Below are 18,233 nucleotides of genomic sequence, written 5' to 3'. Positions count from 1 at the left end.
ATTCATAACGCCTAATTTGTCACACGATAATGACGTTTTGCGCGTTCGCGGCCATACCCAGTTTTGGAACGACCGAAATCTTATTTTGAAGGCGAGCCTCGCGGAGTTCCGGTATCCGGTGAGGCGCGCGAGGTTTGCTTGGTACAAAACGACCTTAAATGTTGAGAGCTTTAACATTCGTTACAAGTTCGAACCTTCGACCCATTTAAGTGTATTTTTGTCTTATAACTTTGACACTTTATGTGAAATATTGCGTTTTCTTGAAAACCCACCTCACGCCGTTATGGTAAGTGGCGTAAAATTCAGATCGTTTTAGTGGGACGAAAAACTTGGAGGTGTTTTTTCCTAACAAACACTGTAAACCATTTGACATTTCAAGTGTGTTTATGACTTCCACAGGTGTGCCAAACAGGACCAAATATTTGGGAGCATTTCAGTCTCGAGGAGAGAATTTCTTACCTTCACAGATAGCATGTACGACTGTTTGACAGAAGAACTCTGGAAAGGTAACGAGCAGTCTCAAAAGATGATTTTTATGAGGCCCATCACATTAATATTTCTACTCACAAAAATGTCCAAATCAAATCAAATGCCCTTTCTATTTTGACATCCTGTAGTAATTATAGTCTTCTTCTTTTCATGACAGAATTGGGACAGGTAGACCCCGACTGGTTCCAGGTGTTGACCGCACGAGCGTCCTCAAAAGAAGCAAACCTCTCTGATTCAGATGATCAAGAGGAACTTTGTCCCAACCAGGAGGCAAATTTCAAGACGCCTTTACGCAAAAGGGTTTCTGCCCGCGTGCCACAGTCTTCAACACCTCAGGTGTTCAGACGGAGCTGCGTTGCGTCCCCGGACAGTGGCGACCTGCAAGGTCAGGAACGTTCATAACAGAGTCAAGTTTTAAGATGGGGTTCAAAGAGAGGAAAGGGTTTCAAGAAAGTCAGGTTTCACACCAGTGTAAACGTCTTTCAAATCGAGATGAGGGCTTCAAATTATAATCTGGAGTCATTTGGCTCGTTTTCCCTCCTTTAGAGAATGAAGTGCTGCCATGGGGCGCCGAGAGTCTGTCTTTGTTTGGGCCTCCCAAAGACACGTGAGTAAAGGGATGCTTCTGCGTATCTGTTCACCAAACCTGATGATGTCATCACACAGGGTCCCACATTCAAATGATGGAATCGCACACTCGCGCATTCCCGACTGGTTGGGTAAATTTGCTTTTCATTTTTTGATTGAATCATTTTTTTTTTTACCTGATGATAAGATTGGAGTTTTGTCATGACAATGATTGTATTGTGCTTTTTTTCATGCTCTTTATTTCTGTTTTATTCTCATCAGATCAGCTTCACACGCCACAAGCATCTCTAGTAAGTTCATTGCTTCAGTCACAAATGTTAGCATGAAATAAAATTTAAATTTTTGAAACACGCAGAGCAGTTACGCACGGCGCATCTCTGAAAGCCTGGGCGCCGACCTCCACCCTGACATCTCGTGGAGCAGCTCTCTGAATACGCCGCCGCCTCTGCCTTCCACCCTCATCTTATGTAAGCAAGCGTCTTATTTTACACGGCAAGCTCTGCAAGCACTCTGTTGGTTTTGTCGACCCGTAGCTAACGCGGATGAAAGTCCCAGCCCCATGACAATTTGTATGGACAAGAGCGCCGTGGTGAGTTCTGTCCACTTACGTTATCATTTGATACATATTTCAACGACGATATTGATGTCATTTGCGCTCCTTAGCTGGTTCAGAAGCTTTTTCCTTCTCTGTCCAACGATGTCAAGGCGGAAGTTGCGGCCGTACAAAGCAGTGACCCATTTGAGGTTCTACGAGGTATTTCAAATGCTCCGTGATCTTAAATCACGTGTGATATGATGCTACAAATGAATATTGAAACTCCAATCAACAGATGTTGATTTGCCAGAGGCCGGCCTTCATCCAACCTCCCAAAAATCCCCTCGGAGATCCCCGGAGCAGCCCCCTGAAGCCGGCGGGGACCGGGTGATCCGGAGCCCGGCGGCCGATCTTCTTGACTGGACGGAAAACAACCAGTGCGCGTTACCCACTGACAGCAAAGGAAGGGAAAGGAAGCAAGAAGACCATGTGGCAATGGAGCCCAAGTTCTCCGATCAAGCTCCGCCAGAGGAACCTGAGGATAACGCACTGACACAGTGGTCGCCGTTGAATTTATCAGACATTGCGCTTCCCGGCGCCGCCGCTGCTCCACAAGTGGCAGATCAATGCGCAACACCACCAGCGAGTGAAGGCAATCGTGCCCGTCCAATCAGGCTGTCGTTGAACTTTGCTGCATTTGCCAAGAAAAAGACAACATTTATTTACACCATTGAGAAGGAGAAGCACTCTGTGAAGGATAATAAGCTGCCCGCCAATGATGGAAAGGAGGAGTTTCAACAACGGGAAGAAAAGCCGCCTTCCTCGCTTCAAGTCAACCCGCAGGATTTGGACATGTCGCAGCTCGGCCGTGCATTTGCGCAAGACTTCAGTCAAATGTCGTATCCGAGCGCTCCGCTTAAATTGGGTCTGCCTCCTCCTCGTGGATTCTCCCCGTTGGCCCGTCCGACCGCATCCAAGTTTGCCCCACGCAAGACCAAAAGTCGCGGTGATGGCGAAGCACCTCTTGATAAGTCGGGCGACGAGCCAGCGGCGTTCGACAGCGGCTTCCTGTCGGCCGGCGCCGACATCTCGCAGGTGACGGCGTCCTGCGCGGAGAAACCTGAAGCAAGTCACCCAACCAAAAACAACAAACAAAATGAGCCGTGCTCAGAAGACCTTTTACTTGGCACGTGGACCGACACCAAGGACGCATCAGCGACTTTAAAAGAGTTAGCAAACGTGTCACCTTTGGATAGAACTTCTGACAAACGTATGCAGATGTGGACAGCCAACGTGCAGGAAGCAGAAGGACATTTTGAACAGCAGCAGCCCATCAAATGCGAATCAGATTCCGTCGCAAGCATTTCCGAAAAGTGTACGCGGAAAGATGACAACATTAAGGAGACAGAGGAGTCACCACAAGGCTTCTCTCAGTCCTTCCAACAAGGTGGCATTGCTCCAGAAAGCTTCGGTGACCACGGTGATGTCAAAGAGGAAATTCCTGCTGATTCCCAAAACAACTCTGTGTGTCTGGAAGAGGATCCTTCTGACACAAACGGCAAACAAGTTGAGAATGCTCCAGAAAGTCCCGGAAACACAAATGCAGTCACGTGTCAAGGCGATCGAGTCTCTGAATGCCGCCGTGACACCAGAGAGCAAATTCCCGCAACTCCCAAGTCCCCAAACTACCAGCTGAGTGCCTCCCAGAAAGCCGACGTCAAGGCCTTGTGCAGCCTCCTGGAAGAAGAAGGCAGCCAGTTTGAGTTCACGCAGTTCAGAAGCATCAAGTCGGAATCCAAAGCTGACAAAGTCCTTGAACCGTCCTTGCTGACCGGGATGGATTTCGATGACAGCTTTTGCGCAGAGGCCAAGGAGGAGTCGACCGCCACGCTGACCAATCCTGAAGAACAGCCCGGCGTCGCCAAGCAACCCCTTTTCGCACATCAAATGGAAAGCGAATCCCAGAAAACGCTCGAAGAAAGCGTCCCGAGCGTTTACAAAAAGTGCCTGACGAAAAGCAAACATTTATTTCCAGCGAGCGTGGAAAACGAGGGGCTACGTGTGCGCGGCTCCCGGAAAGCCCGTCAATTTATCGACGCCACCGAGAGCGCCGAGCCGCTTCCAGGCTCTTCATCCGTCAGAGGCCTTCCCAAAATGACGCCTCACCATGGCTTTCAGATGGCCAGTGGCAAAAGTGTGGTGATTTCGCCCAGCGCCATGCAAAGGGCACAGTCTGTCTTCAAAGAAAACCAACAACACCCGGCGGGTGGAGAGCCGCTCGCCAATACGGCCGCCTCCCTCAATCTTGCCAGAGGGAACAGCCGATCCGTGTCGGCTGAGGCCAAAGAAGAGCAAAGAAGCTCGTCAGCCATCGACGCTGAGCTGAGCGGATTCCAAACGGCGGCAGGGAAAGGAGTTGCCGTTTCCGCCGCTGCTCTGAAGAAAGCCAAATCCATGCTGGATGATTGTCATGAACTTGAGGAACATCCGGCCCATCATCACCCAACATTCAAGAAAAGCGAGCCTACGTCATTTTCAGACAATGCTCTCGTTGACCACTTGGGCTCCACTTCAAAGTCAAACCCGCAGAGGCCGGATGCTCAAAACCAAACTGTTGAAAATGAGACTAGTTCACATTTTCCTACTGGTGGTTTCTCCACCGCCAGTGGTAAAAACGTTTCGGTGTCTGCGACGGCCCTGGCAAAAGCCAAACACCTTTTGCAAGAAGATGAGCCCAGCGTGCAGTCGAAGCGCGGAAGCTCCTCCCTCCTCCGCCACCAGCAGCAGCAGCAGCCGGACGGCTTCCAAACAGCCAAAGGCAAACCGCTTGCACTCAAGAAGGCCAAATTGTTGCTTGATGCTTGCACTCAAGACAAGGAACATCCCGTCTGCCCTCCGCCAGACAGAAAAAGTGACTTCTTTTCAGACCAGTCGCTCTTGGAAAATCTCACCTCCGCTTCAGAGAATGCGGACGTTGTCACGGACAGTCGTGGCGCAACGTCAGCCCCATCGTTGGTAGAGCATCGAGAAGTAAGCGGATTCTCTACTGCCGGCGGGAAGAGCGTGTCCGTGTCCCACGAAGCCGTGACCATAGCCAAATCCATCCGGAGTGACGCTCGCTTGCAAAATGTCCCATCCCCGACGGCCGGCGGCAGAAGAGCTTCGGCGAATTTCTTCACATCCGATGTGCCGACGTCTCCGTCCGCCAATTGTGGCTTTAGCACAGCCGGCGGCAAAAAAGTTCTTGTGTCTGACGACGCCGTGGCGAGAGCAAAAGCACTGCTGGATGACAAAGACTCCGGCTTCTCGTCGTCTGCGGCCGAAAAGAAAGCGACCCATCCCCTCAACGAGGAACCAAACGCAAAAACAAGTGAGAAAATGAGCAGCTACGGGTTCAGCTCAGCCAGCGGGAGGTCCGTGGCCGTTTCCGACCAGGCCCTCCTGAAAGCCAAAGCTCTCTTTGACGAAGGAGCTCCGCCGGCCGCGTACGAGAAAAACATCAGCGTGCCTTCGCCAGCTGCGCTCCCTCAAGGTCCGAGTCCCCGCAGGTGGCAAACGTCCAGCGATGGCGCCGTGGTCAACTTGGAGCCCTCGGACCTGACGGACTGCACTGAAACGCAGCAGTTGTTTCTGGCCCGGGAAGCGCTGGACTGCACCAAAGCTTTGCTGGAGGACGAGAATGTCGCGGCGAGTTTGGAAGACGCGCCGCCGGAGAAGGACGCCTGCGATGCACGGGGGCGAGCGCCTGGCAAAAGATTAGCGGAAAACACACAACGGCCCGGTAACCATCCCAACGCCGTCGTCGCGGCCGCGACCTTGTCAAGCAATGATGATCTCCGTCATTCCAGAGCAACCCCCCGCCAAACGAGCACTGCTAGACCAACTGGACAGATGTGTCGATAGTCGGCGAGGAGTCCGGCTCTGTCCTCTCACCAGCTGTCCCAAAGGTAAAACCGCCGAGCTCTCGCACTTTCTGGAAAGAATGAAAAGTGTCGCCGTCAAGGAGGTTTGGGGGCTTGTGTGTTTCTTTGGAAGGTCTGACAAAGGACAGGCCGGCAATCACGGCCAACGTGTGGCTGGGCCCAAACATCACCACACCGCTCAGGTGAGCAGGTAACCCACGCGCTCCGTCCATCACAACATCATGACCTGGCGGTCGGTCTTCTCTTCCCTCCAGAGACGGTTTCATCGAGGCCGCCGCGTCACCGAGGAGCGACCGGCGGTCCTCCTTGACTTTACTTCCTTCGTGGTTCAAGAGCGAGGCGCGACCGAGGAGGAGCGATGACGCAATCTCGCCTCCCGCCTTTGTTCCTCCGTTCAGAAGAGTGGTTGAACAGAGCGCCACAAAACCTCCAAAAACAACACAAAGCAGCACGGCGGCCCCTCCCGCAACCGCCTGGGACCAAAGTATGAGCCGTGACGTCTCGTGTTGGAGTCAAGGTTAACATTTTGCATCTTTGAGTTACTTGACGCAAGCCAGCCAGACGTTAGATTGTATTTGGCCGTGTCCGCAGGGACGGCGTCGGATGACGTTGACTTGGCGCGAGACATGCAAGACATGAGAATCTGGAAGAAGAAGCACCAGACCATAAAGCCTTTGCCCGGCGCCTTGTTTCGAGCCAAAACCTCGGGCGCCGCCAGGATACCTTTCAAGGACGCGGTGGCTCGGAGGTCCCCGGCCAAGTACACCCGCAAAAAGGTGGGGCGGGTCACACGATCAAAACGTTACCATCAGGCCGCTGACAGCTTTGTGTGGTCTTGGCAGTTGTTCGAATGCGGAGTGCACGGGCACGTGTGCGACGTCACCAGCCAGACCGCCGAGGCTTATCGCTTCCATCTGCAGCTCTTCTACAAGACGGAAGCCTTGGCCGCCGTCCGACTCGCCGACGGCGGACGGCTGATTCCCGGCGGGGACGGGACGGCCGGCAAAGAGCACTTCTATAGGTCGGCAAGCCCCTTCGCAGGTGGCCGCCGAACTCTTCAACCGGTTGACGTCTCGCTTCATTCAGGGCCTTGTGCGACACGCCCGGCGTGGATCCCAAATTGCTGAGTGACGAGTGGGTGCGCAATCACTACAGGTGGATTGTGTGGAAGCTGGCCTGCATGGAGAGGTCCTTCCCAGAAAGCATGGGAGGCCGCTGCCTCACCCCCGAGAGGGTCCTACTGCAGCTCAAATACAGGTGACAACGGACCTTTCTTTTAATGCCCGCCCGTCGACGGGAGTCATCGTCAAATCTGCGTCGTGTCAGGTATGACGTGGAGGTGGACCACAGCCGCAGGCCCGCGCTGAGGAAGATCACGGAAAAGGACGACACGCCGGCCAAGACTCTGGTTCTGTGCGTGTGCGGGGTAGACGAGGGAAGCCCGACGGAAAACGCCTGCGCCGTGGTGTGGCTGACCGACGGCTGGTACGCGCTGAGGACACAGCTGGATGAGCCCTTGAGCCAGATGCTCCTCAAGGGTCGACTGGCCCAAGGCGGGAAGCTCATCACCCACGGCGCTCAGCTGGTGGGATCGCAGGAGGCCTGCGCGCCGCTGGAGGCGCCGAGCTCGCTCATGTTGAAGGTTTTTTTTTTTGTAGCATTGTGGTTGGGCAGCTCGCCTCTGGATAAAAACAACACCTCGTTTATTTTTCTGAAGATTTTTGCCAATAGCACCAGACCCGCGCGATGGGACGCCAAGCTTGGGTTTCACCGAGATCCTCGGCCGTTCCCGCTTCCGCTGTCGTCGCTGTACAGTAACGGAGGGCCTGTTGGCTGCGTGGACATTTTGCTTCTGAGAAGTTACCCCCTTCAGGTGGGCCACCTTTGTTCAAATAAGGCGCCAAGAGGTTGCAAAAAATCTTCCACTTCTGTCCTGGCTCTCCGAGTTATACCTTGCTTGCATCCATAATCAAGAAATGAAATGTGTTGAAATTCAGTGGATGGAGAGGAAGTCGGACGGAGGCGTGGTGTTCCGCTCGGCCCGCGCCGAAGAGAAAGAGGAAGCTTGTTACAACAGCCGTAAGCAGAAGGCCATGGAGGCGCTTTATGCTAAAATGGAAGCCGAGCTGGAACGGGAGGACAAGGGTGCGCTCTGTTATTTCTTTGGCGCAAGGTGGAAACAAAACTTCTGGGGAGGAAATTGAACTGTGGCCTTTTGCAGAGACCAAATTACAAGCTCGAAGACGCAACGCGAGTCATCCAGATGTCCGAGGTTTGCAGGACGGGCAGGAGCTCTACGAGGCTGTGGGAGATGACCTCGCTGAGCTGGAGGTAACATTTGAGGCTTAGCTTAGCTAAGATGCGAGCGAGGTCGGCGGAGAGCCTTGATCGTCATCACGGCTTGTTTGTCGCAGTCCCATCTGAGCCAGCGGCAGCTGGAGACGCTGCAAGCTTACAGACGTTGGCTCGTGGACAAGAAACGGGCGCAGTTGCTGGATCGCTACCAAAACGGCCCGGCGAGCTGCCCTCAGAGAGACGTCACCCCCGTCTGGAGACTCTGCGTGGCCGACTCTCTGAATCCCACCGGCGCCAGTGAGCCGCCATCTCTGACTCCACCCGGCTCTATTTTATGTACACTCACGTCTCTGTTTTTTTTTTTTTTGTTGTCGTTTAAGTTTACCAATTGAACCTTTGGCGGCCGTCCTCGGACACGCTGGGCTTGCTAAAGGAAGGTGGTCGATACAAAGTCTACAACCTGACCACGTCGAACAGAAAGCAGCGTGACGGTCTTGCCACGCTTCAGCTCAGCGCCAACAAAAAGACACAATTTCAGGACCTTCAGGTAACCAAGCTGGTCAGTTAGCTCGTTAGCGCAGTGAAATGGGCAGCGAGGAGAGCCCAGGTAGTGGACAGTCCTTGTAGGTCACTAAAAAAAATATTTTCATTTTGTGGTTTTCATTCAGACTTCTCCGGAATGGTTATCGGCGTGCTTTCAACCGAGAGTGTCCACCGAATTTGTGGCTCTTCAAAACCCGGAATTCCGTCCTCCGTGCGGCGAGGTCGATCTGACAGGATGTGTCGTCAGCGTGCTGGACGGAAAAGGTCTGTGCTCTTCTCTTTATGAACATCAATTCAGCAGACTTTGATGTAAGAACTCAGATTTTCACTCAGGCCCTTCTCCAGCCTTCTACTTGGTGGACCGCAACATGAACTTTGTGAAGGTACGTTGTTTCAGCAGCCTGCTTCAGACCGACCTGCTGGATGTCGTGAGGCCCGGCGTGCTGCTCTCTCTGAGCAACCTGCAGCTGAGGGCCCAGTCCACGCGCCCCACCCCCGTCGTGTACGCAGGAGACCTCACCGTCTTTTCCACCAACCCCAAAGAAGAGCATCTACAAAAAGTCCTCGCACAGCTCAGGAACCTTGTGCGGGTACGTCTCAAGTAACAGCAAGTGTTCCTGTGCTCTGCTCTGGCACTTGTGTGCATCCATTTTTTGCTGTTGTGAATTGTTGTCCTTTGCGTGTGTGTATTTCAGGAACAAGAGAACTTCTTAGCGTGCGCTGAGGACAAACTTTCCCAGGTGCTCAAGTCTGCCGTGTGGAGCTCCGTCGGCTCTCCCTCTCTCAAAACTCCACCGACGCAACACTTGAGGACAAACGTAAGGTTTCTATTTACACCTGTACTCAATGACGTGATTTGTTTTTGAAATTGTGTTTCCCTTTGCAAACCGCATCTCAGCAGCCAATCAAAAGCCTGGGCTGTTTCACTCCACTGAGCAGGAATTTTCAGCCGCCAGCCAATGCTTCTTCATCGGAGAAAGACCCGAGAAGCTGGAAGAGGAGACGGGCCGTGGACTCCCTCTCTCGCGTGCCGTCCCCGCCGTTGTTTGTCCATCCGCGCTTGGCCGCTTCACCCTCCGTCAACAAAACGTTCACACCTCCTCGGAGAGCCGACCCGCCCCACGCTTCAAATCGTGTACCCACTCCAAACCTGGCACCTCTATCTGCAAGCCCACCCGAGGTAAAGGAAGAGGAAGCCTGGGTCAATGACAACGAGCTGGCCATGATTGACACGCAGGCGTTACATGTCGGCGATGCACTGTAACTGCAAACTACTGAGAAAAAAAGTGAGTCGATTATTTTTCTTATTTAAGATGTAAATAGTGGTTGCTTAACGGGAAAGGTCATCAGACACATATGTGCAATGTTTCCTGCCAGTCTTTAGGTGGCGCGGTGCGCCCGTTCAGCTGCATTCCATGAAGGTGGGAATTTATGTTGTCCTTACCTTCCAGGCGAATGTTAACAACAAAGCTATCTGTATTCGAGAAATGTTTTTGAAAATAAATGAAGGTGACAAAACGAGGCAGGGTTATGCCGAACTTCCATGTTTGAGTAGCTTTCTCACGGAACTTTCTCTGGCCAGAAGTTGTTAAACTCCTGCTTTCCAACTTCCCGAAAGGCAGCATTGATGGCGTCGCTGACGTCACGTCCGTAAACGCTGAGTTAGCTTTAGCAATGTGGCAGCAGCCTGTCATCTCCCTTGTGCTTTTGTTTCTTCTACCATAATCACGTAACCTGAGGTAAGCACGTTTTACGGATGAACGCTACTTGACATAACATGACTTTGTGTTAACATTAAACTTAGTCGCCCTTTGGCCAGCTTGCGTGTACGGTTACAAGGGACTTTACTTTACAAAGTTTGCTTTTGGGAGTGTCTGCCTCGACTTCAATTAGCAGCAGGTAAATCAAGACACGTCGTTGTGCACTTTTGTTACAAATGCGACTGGTCTTACCATAAACAAACAAACAAACAAACGTGCTCAACAGACAGCATGGGATCATCTCCCACTTATGATCAATTGTTCATAAATTGCCATGAAGATTTTGATGAATAAGGCAAAATCCTTTTTTTTTATTTTTTATCTGAGGTGATCTGGGATATTCAGCAATGTTTGATTATTGCAGCCCTACTTTAAATTATAAGAGTATTTTGGAAATCTTGTGTAGATGTCTCATGCGGCTTCCTCATGCGTCCAAAACTCTGCCGATGCTCCAGTGGAAGCGGAACAAAGTGCTCCCGAGAGTGAGGCTTTCCACAAAGAGGCTCCGGATGTCCAGTGCGTTTTAAAAAAGGTGGGTTTCACCAGCGCCACCTTCATTGGTCCTGCCTTCCCCCCAAAGGAGCACATTGACGAATCGCTGAGTGACTTTTACAAAGAAATCCAAGCCATTGACGATGAAGTTGAGAAAGAACGGGACGCTTCCAAACAACTGGAAACATCAACGCGCAAACTCCCAGAGAAGGGGGAAGACCGATGCAAAGCTTCAGGAAAACCTCCCAAGATGTGGGACACGGGCAGAGGTCCAGAAAAACAAAAGCGGTGGCCTCGCTGGCACAGAAACGAGCCGTATTACACTCACAACTTGAGATGGCCTTCTTGGAATCACCCGGATTATGATCCTCATCCAATGTTGCGCCCACCTCCAAATCACAGATCATTCCACAGATTCCACCACCCTTTACCTCCACCTCCTAGCGGCGACATGCGATATCGCTATCCCCCTCGATTCCCGCCTTTCCCCAGGTTCTCGCCACCCCCTCATTACAGTCATCACGACGCTCATGACGCCGGGTGGTCGTACGATGCGCCGGCGCAACGTCACTCGGAGAACTATGACCCCCGGCGACAGCATTGTGACGCACCCCTTGACCAAACTTCATCTTTGGTGCTCATTCTCATGAGAGGCCTGCCGGGCTCGGGCAAAACCACAATGGCGAGGTACGGCCCACACAATTAGTATCATGTGAGAGACCCGGTTGCCACTTAAAAACAGAGGGAGAACGGATTATCGGTATGTGTGTAGTCGCAAGACTTTTTTTTTTTTTTTTTCTCCCCTTCCCCCAACACCGCTGACAGGGAGTTGCTGGCGACGGGTCCCAGCGGGCTCATTCTGAGCACAGACGACTACTTTGTCCACGATAGCGGCTACCGCTACGAGCCCAACCTTCTCGGAGAGGCGCACGAGTGGAACCATCAAAGAGGTGAGACCAAAACATTTGAGTTGCGCAACGTTGAAGTCACGTTGTCGTCGGCCTGCGTTTCAGCCAGCGACGCCATGCGCGACGGCCGCTCTCCCGTCATCATCGACAACACCAACATGCAGGCTTGGGAGATGAAGCCCTACGTGCAGATGGTAGCTTGCCTCCGCTTACGACATGGACATGCAGTTTCATTTTTTTGGAATGTGATCCACAGGCTTTGCAGCAAGGATACCAGGTGGACTTTTGTGAGCCAAACACCAGCTGGAAGTATGACCCCTACGAGCTGGAGAAGTAATGTTGATTTGTTTTCTTTTATGACAAGCTGAGCTGCGAGGAGCTTATTGTTCTTGGAGATCCCTTTATGGCTTTTTATAGCTGCTCGCACATCGAGTTTTTCTTGTCCTTGTCTCGTTACCCCCTCACAGGAGGAACAAGCACGGCGTGTCTCAGGAGAAGATCGCTCAGATGCTGGATCGCTTCTGGTGGCCCGTTTCCGTGGATGCGGTGTTGAGTTCTCAGGAGCCGCAACACGTCCAGCAGCGGCACCAAACGGAGCAGAGCGAAGATGGAGCTCACTTCAAATAGTGCAAGCGGGATTTCGCCACCAACAATGATTGAAAGACTCGCTGGTTTTGTACAGTTTTTATCGTCCTGTTTTAGAAACGTTAATGAAGTCTTGTGTTTTTTCACAGCAAAAAAAAAGCTATTTTTTGTTAGATTGTCCTGTTTTACATTTATACTATGTATATATGTATATGTACTTTTTCAGAGCTACAAAGCTTTTTTCTCAATGAAAGAAAAAGAAAAGTCAGTTTGTTGTCTTTTTTCCCCCCCCTCCCATCTTTCTCGGTCGTCCTCAGATGAGCTTCCATTGGAGTCTCCAATCCATCCGGTTCTCCATACACCCAGCCAGCTCCGAAAAGCTTTCGGCTCCCACGTCCTTCAGTCCTTTTTTCCCCCCATCCCTGGCCAACAAATCTTGCCCTTTCGTTAATTAATTGTTGTTGTTTTGAAATATGGACACGCGACACATCCGCCCCGCCCCCCACCCTGACATTTTGAATGTGTAAAGATGTTGGTGGAGTAAATTTTTGTTTTGAATGTTCAGATCAGCCGTTGTCAAGAAACTACCCTGGCACTGACATTCACAAACATAACAAATGATGATTGGGTTTTTTTTTTGCCCGGAGGAGCTCAACCAATGGGAGGCTGTCGATTGTGTCCTTGAAAAATAATGCAGGATGGCTGAAGAGATGTAATGAATGGCAACGTGACACACCAGAGAGCTTCACCTCAGTAAGTAGATTTCTCATCTCACGCCGTCCACATCCCACAGTCACATGCGTGCTCTGCTCTGCTGTGCTGCTGCGGCTGATGATTATGATGCGCCTGGGCCTTTGTGCTCTCTGAATGGTGGTGATGAAGCGCTTACAAATGAACACAAATACTTTGATGATGTTTTATTTACAAAAAACATCACATCATATTTGATGAGTCCTTTGCAAGAGGAAACCTACGCAGGCACGGGAAGGCCGGAATCGAACCTTGCACACAAGAGGTGGATGTGCCAATCAGTGCACTACTTTAACGAATGCCACGCCCACTCGTGTAAAACACACTACGATTATTCATACATGCAACGGAATCATGTCTGTATCGCTTGCAAAATAGAAAGTAGCATTCTCTGCATGGTAGCTGTCCTAAACCAAACGATCACGTGATTTGACCTACACGCAGCCATCGGGGAACTTCCTATATCATGGAGCGCGTGCTCGTTTACGCGCGTACACGTGACGGACAGCTCCTTTGTTGGTCACATGATGCGGAGAGCCAATCACATGCGAACGTTGCCACTGCACCGCGTGCTTTACGAGAGCACGCTCATCCAAGGCGAGTCAAGTTGTCGTCATAACTATCAACAACACAAATAGCAACCTTTCCAAATAAAAGCATTGTTTTGCTATTGGTTGAACAATGGGAAATATTTATTCTGTATAGACGACACAGCACCATCTGACATTTAATTCAATTTACCCTCATCCTCGAAAGATTGCTTGACGTTCCAAATCGGGAACCATTTCCACCACTGAGTTGCTCTTTTATTTTATTGTCTACCCCAAGCCGGAAGCAGCTGTAGGCATGCCAACGGTCGTCTTTACAAGTGTTCGCGGCGGCGGCGGCGGTGATGATGATGATGATGGCTCTCCGACCGCGCCGCCGCTCGTTGACGGCGGCCGCTCTCGCACGGCTAACGAGTACGACGGTGACTCGTTTCTTCACGCGTGCGACGTAACGTAACGTGGATTGATTCAAAGGAGTAATGTCCCCGCCGTGGACAGAAGTGGCAGGTGCGTGGCCGCCCGGTGCCAATTAACGAGGACGAGCGAGAAGTTTACTTGCGGCGGGCGGGCGGGCGAGGAGCCTGAGGCGGCCACCGCGGCAACGCTTCTCGATCCATTCGTTCATGGTGAGACATTTTCGTCGCCAATTGTGTCATGCTGACTATATGAGACGATTTGATTCAAGTATTAGACAAATGGTCTCTTGAAAGATGTGCTCATTCACTTGGGCAAAATGTTTTTGTTCCTTACTTGCGGCAATAAAGATGACAGGCTCCTCAGGTTAAATCAACAATTGAATTGTGTCTTGACTACGTGCGGGTTCAATTTGACGCCCGCCACTAAACCTGTTTGTCTACTGTTGGAAGGGATGAGCTGGCAACTTCTTCCACTGTTGCGCACGTCTGCTCAGTCCTGATCAGTCCGTCGAAATGAGCACGATGTGACTGACTGACCTCTGGCTGCTTGCTCCAAGGGTAGCTCAGCTCCCCTCAGCTCCCCTCAGCTCCGCTGCATCGCTCGGATGCTACCTCTCAATTACAATGTCTCCCTGTTGCCGATTACATAACGAGTACCTCACTTTGGTGAGGCAGGAGGGATGCTAAAGGAGGACAGTGTTACATAATCCATGTTTTCCTTCCACTTGAATGGGATGCTGATGCAAGCAGCTCTGCAAATAGGCCCTCGGAGGCCTTTATGGTGGCCATCAGCATCAGCATCTGTGTTTAATGTTCCAAGGTTTCGCCGCTATCACCTCCCGTGACCTCATCAGACGGGCACTCGCTAGAAATCACAGCGTGATCATTCAGCCCGCGGCTGGCCTCCGTTTGCTCGCAGAAATGCCGAGCCGGGGAGCTATCGATGGATTGTTTCGTTGTGTTTGTCATCGATAGGCGTCTGGTGGCAGAGCTCAACTGAAAACGATAGAAAAGATCTCTCGTTGAAGAGCATCGGGACACCGAACAGAAGCAGAAATCCCAAATCTCATGTCCGGGACAGGCCAAAGCCGCCGTCTCGGAAGGCAAATGGAGCAGTGGGAAACGTGACGTACGAGTTCAGGGATTTGTCGACAAAACCTGCAACTGCAGCCGTACGGATTTGTGCCCCCGGTGAAAGTCGTGCGAGGCCAAGCGAGCTGCCGGGAATGCGAGCTGACGCTGTAACGTGCCCTTGCAGTAATTGCTCGCCGGATTTGATCTCGTGACCTTTTTATATTCCTCCTGCAGCTTCGGCGGCGCTAGCTCCATTGTTAACTGCGCTGAATATGCACTTTAGTAGGCTGACATTTCTCATACACAGATTTATTAGAAATGTCAAGAATAAAGTCACACACGCTTGCACACGTGCTGGCACGGCAGGCAGGTGAGATTCCAAATGAAACAAAGGTGAGGCCTTGTCACCTGCAACGTTGATGTCTCAATCTGTAGTTGGCGTTCGCTCGGTAGGCGCGACGGCGCTAGACGCTGGTCGAGGATGGACGAGGCGGCCAGCCGGCTGGAGCGGGAGCACGTGCACGGCGTCTACGACACCATCGCGCCTTTCTTCAACGACAGCCGCTACAAGGCCTGGCCCAAGGTGCGCCAGTTCCTGCTGGACCAGCCGCCCGGGAGCATCGTCGCCGACGTCGGTGGGTCCCGCCATCAATAAGCAGGGGAAAAAAAAAAAACCCCGCTCGTTATAAAATGACTTTCATTTTTTCATGCACCTATTTGCAGGCTGCGGCAACGGCAAATACCTCGACATTAACGAGGGAGTGTTCAAGCTGGGTTGCGATGTTTGTCGCCCCCTGGTGGACTTTGCCGGAAGCCGAGGCCACGAGGTGCAGATGTGCGATGGGCTCCACCTGCCTTACCGGGACGGCTGCTTCGACGCCGTGCTGTCCATTGCAGGTCAGGTCAAGTGACAACGCCCCCATTCTCAAGTGGAAAGACCAAATTTCACACAATTTGCAAATCAAAACAATGAATGGCGCTTTGGCATCCTCATCGTGGCTAAAGACAACTTTTTGTTTGCGCCGCAGTCATCCACCATTTGTCCACCAAAGAGCGTCGTATCCGAGCAATAAGGGAGATGGCGCGCACGCTGCGTGTGGGAGGCCACGTCATGATCTACGTCTGGGCCATGGAGCAGAAGCGCCGCAAGTTTGACAAGCAGGACATCTTCGTCCCGTGGAACCCCGGCCTTCTTTCCCCCGACGCCGGACCGCCGCCCGGCCGGCCGGCGGCCCAGAGCGTCAGCGACACCATCGGGGACAACAGCGGCGACAAGCACAGGAAGGTCCGAAGCACATCGTCCGTGGCCGACGCGGCGACGCCGCCCGCGCCCGGCTCACTCAAACTCTGGTTCTTCTCCCGCTCCCTGGACTCGGTCTTGGACTTTGGGAGCTTGTCCTTGTCCCGCTCGTCGTCCCGGGAGCTCGGCGCTTCGTCGCCCACCGGCGGCGCGGTGGGCCGGCAAGGACGAGGCCGGGCTCTCATGCGCCACTTGTCCAGCTTCTTCTCGCCACCAGCCACGGTCGGGTCGGAGGAGGATGTCTTTGGCTCGGGCAGCGATCTGCACGAGAAGCCCAAAGAGCAGCGCGGCGCCGGCGCGGCCCTGGCGCCGGAATGCGGCGCCCTGGCTCTGCCCGACCTGGTGCCCTTCCAGAGGGAGAGCCCCGGGCCGGAGAGCCCCGGGCCGGAGAGCCCCGGGCCGGAGAGCCCCGGGCCGGAGAGCCAGGCGGCGAGCGACGGCTCCTGCTTGAGGTACTACCACGTGTTCAGGGAGGGCGAGCTGGCCGAGCTCATTGCCAATCACGTGGCCCAACTCCGCGTCCGCCGCGCCTTTTTCGACCACGCCAACTGGTGCGTGGTGGCCGAGAAGGTGGAGCCTGACCAAATCTGATTTCTTTTAGTTTCTTTTTTAATTTATTTCGCCATTTGTATGGTCTGCCTACGAGTTTTAGCACTGAATCTGGGTTTTTACGTTCACTGGAAGATTCCAGGAGCTCCGTTTGGACTTTTACTTGATGTTTCAAGGAGTTGACAGTCTTACGAACGCAAAAGTTATTCCAAGGTTGCAATACACGACTGATTTGTTTTAGTCCCCCTTGCCCCCTAATGATTTCTCGGGTGTTGGATGGACCCGCTTTTTACATGATCCAACAAACGTCTAATAACAGGGCAGTCTTGCAGAAAATGGTCAATCCCCCTGGTGGACAATTTGGGGATGTCCTTTTTTTTTTTTAATCAATTGAAAAAGACATTTTTAGCGTGGAGAATCGAAACTCCTTCAGGCATTTTGTAATGGGAGTGGCACAAGTCAGAAGATGAGGCACACTTGGTGAGCCGAAGCAATAACATTCATCAAAACAAAAGATATGACGTCAACTCTGCAATATGAGACCAAACACAAATATGGATGGAAGAAATTGCCCCCACCCCAAAATCAGTAAAGGGGGGAAAAAAATCAGTCTACGGGTTCTCGCACTTGATGATTCCACAAGTTTGCTATCTTACAAAGGAAAAGGTTCCCCTGCAGCTGCAACGCACAACTGATCTTTGATTTATTTTTCCGCTGGACATTTGTCAGATTGACTCACTTTGGTTTTACATACAAGCATAGTTATTTCAGGGGCAAGGCACGATCAAAATATTAGACTTCATCTTTATGAAATAAACAGTGTGTTTTGAATGGAGGAAAAATAGCGCCACCTGGTGGATGCATTTTAAATCACACTAGTCGACATTGTTTTGACTCAAAAACATGTGGAAAATAATACTCAAATGTTACACTAAAATACACATCACTGTTGTCAGAAAATGCCACGGTGAAATAATACTTTAGATTTTTTTTTAGCTTGAAAGAAATGCGAGTGGCACATGTAAAAATGGCGCCATTTTTCCAATGTGTGTCTGCCTGTCACTTTGGAGAGTGGCTCTCTCTCTCTCTTTCTCCAGCCAGCCAGACTTGAAGCCGAAATTCCTCCGTGGCTGCAACGCACGACTGTTCCTTTTTATTCAAGTCTTCACATTGTCATGTAGAAACTTTAGTGTTTGTCTCATTGATGTTTTTTTGCTGTTCTATTTTTGAATGGATTTGTCTTCTTTTGCTATGCTTCGGTAGGGCGTTGCTAACGTGGCGGAAAACGGCGCTCGCTCGCTCGCCTTTCATACTGTGAAACGACGTCGCACTGTATATCGCCCATTGTGATTTCCATGGAAACTTGAAACATTGTGCCAAGGAGGTGTGTTGTGTGTTTGTGCTGTCAATGACGTGCGTACGTCGTCTCTTTCTTGATTAAAAGTTCTTGCGTTGATGGGCAAAATGCTTCTTTTGAT

General features: G+C 51.7%; 3 protein-coding genes across 10 annotated transcripts; all 3 read left to right on the top strand.

Moving 5' to 3' along the window:
* Positions 1-81: 81 nt before the first annotated feature.
* brca2 (BRCA2 DNA repair associated) lies at positions 82-9,909 on the top strand. 6 transcript variants are annotated; one of them, XM_085916044.1, is made up of 27 exons: positions 82-286; positions 400-506; positions 647-874; positions 1,036-1,096; positions 1,156-1,208; positions 1,339-1,367; positions 1,433-1,544; positions 1,611-1,666; positions 1,741-1,831; positions 1,908-5,393; positions 5,461-5,559; positions 5,648-5,717; positions 5,790-6,052; positions 6,127-6,311; positions 6,378-6,556; positions 6,622-6,792; positions 6,862-7,177; positions 7,253-7,408; positions 7,533-7,680; positions 7,757-7,866; positions 7,950-8,127; positions 8,211-8,377; positions 8,499-8,637; positions 8,695-8,963; positions 9,069-9,191; positions 9,272-9,659; positions 9,751-9,909. In XM_085916044.1, exons 2-26 carry the CDS (start codon positions 473-475, stop codon positions 9,635-9,637), a joined length of 7,089 nt encoding a protein of 2,362 aa, XP_085772170.1. In that variant the 5' UTR covers positions 82-286; positions 400-472; the 3' UTR covers positions 9,638-9,659; positions 9,751-9,909. The 6 variants fall into 6 exon arrangements, with proteins under 6 accessions (XP_085772170.1, XP_085772175.1, XP_085772174.1 ...); XM_085916049.1 differs by having other exon boundaries at positions 1,783-1,831; positions 9,272-9,906; XM_085916048.1 differs by having other exon boundaries at positions 5,790-6,019; positions 9,272-9,906.
* Positions 9,910-9,989: 80 nt separating this feature from the next.
* Positions 9,990-12,663, top strand: n4bp2l2 (NEDD4 binding protein 2-like 2). 2 transcript variants are annotated; one of them, XM_085916051.1, is made up of 7 exons: positions 9,990-10,112; positions 10,540-11,312; positions 11,451-11,575; positions 11,639-11,727; positions 11,790-11,866; positions 12,001-12,204; positions 12,436-12,663. In XM_085916051.1, exons 2-6 carry the CDS (start codon positions 10,540-10,542, stop codon positions 12,158-12,160), a joined length of 1,224 nt encoding a protein of 407 aa, XP_085772177.1. In that variant the 5' UTR covers positions 9,990-10,112; the 3' UTR covers positions 12,161-12,204; positions 12,436-12,663. The 2 variants fall into 2 exon arrangements, with proteins under 2 accessions (XP_085772177.1, XP_085772176.1); XM_085916050.1 differs by lacking the exon at positions 12,436-12,663 and having other exon boundaries at positions 12,001-12,410.
* A 194-nt stretch (positions 12,664-12,857) lies between these two features.
* On the top strand, positions 12,858-18,210 carry trmt9b (tRNA methyltransferase 9B). Of its 2 annotated transcripts, none has more exons than XM_085916053.1 (4): positions 12,858-12,871; positions 15,342-15,541; positions 15,630-15,803; positions 15,935-18,210. In XM_085916053.1, exons 2-4 carry the CDS (start codon positions 15,388-15,390, stop codon positions 16,795-16,797), a joined length of 1,191 nt encoding a protein of 396 aa, XP_085772179.1. In that variant the 5' UTR covers positions 12,858-12,871; positions 15,342-15,387; the 3' UTR covers positions 16,798-18,210. The 2 variants fall into 2 exon arrangements, with proteins under 2 accessions (XP_085772179.1, XP_085772178.1); XM_085916052.1 differs by lacking the exon at positions 12,858-12,871 and adding an exon at positions 13,733-14,042.
* Positions 18,211-18,233: the final 23 nt, after the last annotated feature.

This window comes from Syngnathus leptorhynchus, chromosome 7 (assembly GCF_054491065.1).
Source record: "Syngnathus leptorhynchus isolate UIUO chromosome 7, UIUO_Slep, whole genome shotgun sequence".
Taxonomy (NCBI): Eukaryota; Metazoa; Chordata; class Actinopteri; order Syngnathiformes; family Syngnathidae; genus Syngnathus; species Syngnathus leptorhynchus.
This window is presented reverse-complemented; position numbering and strand designations above follow the sequence as displayed.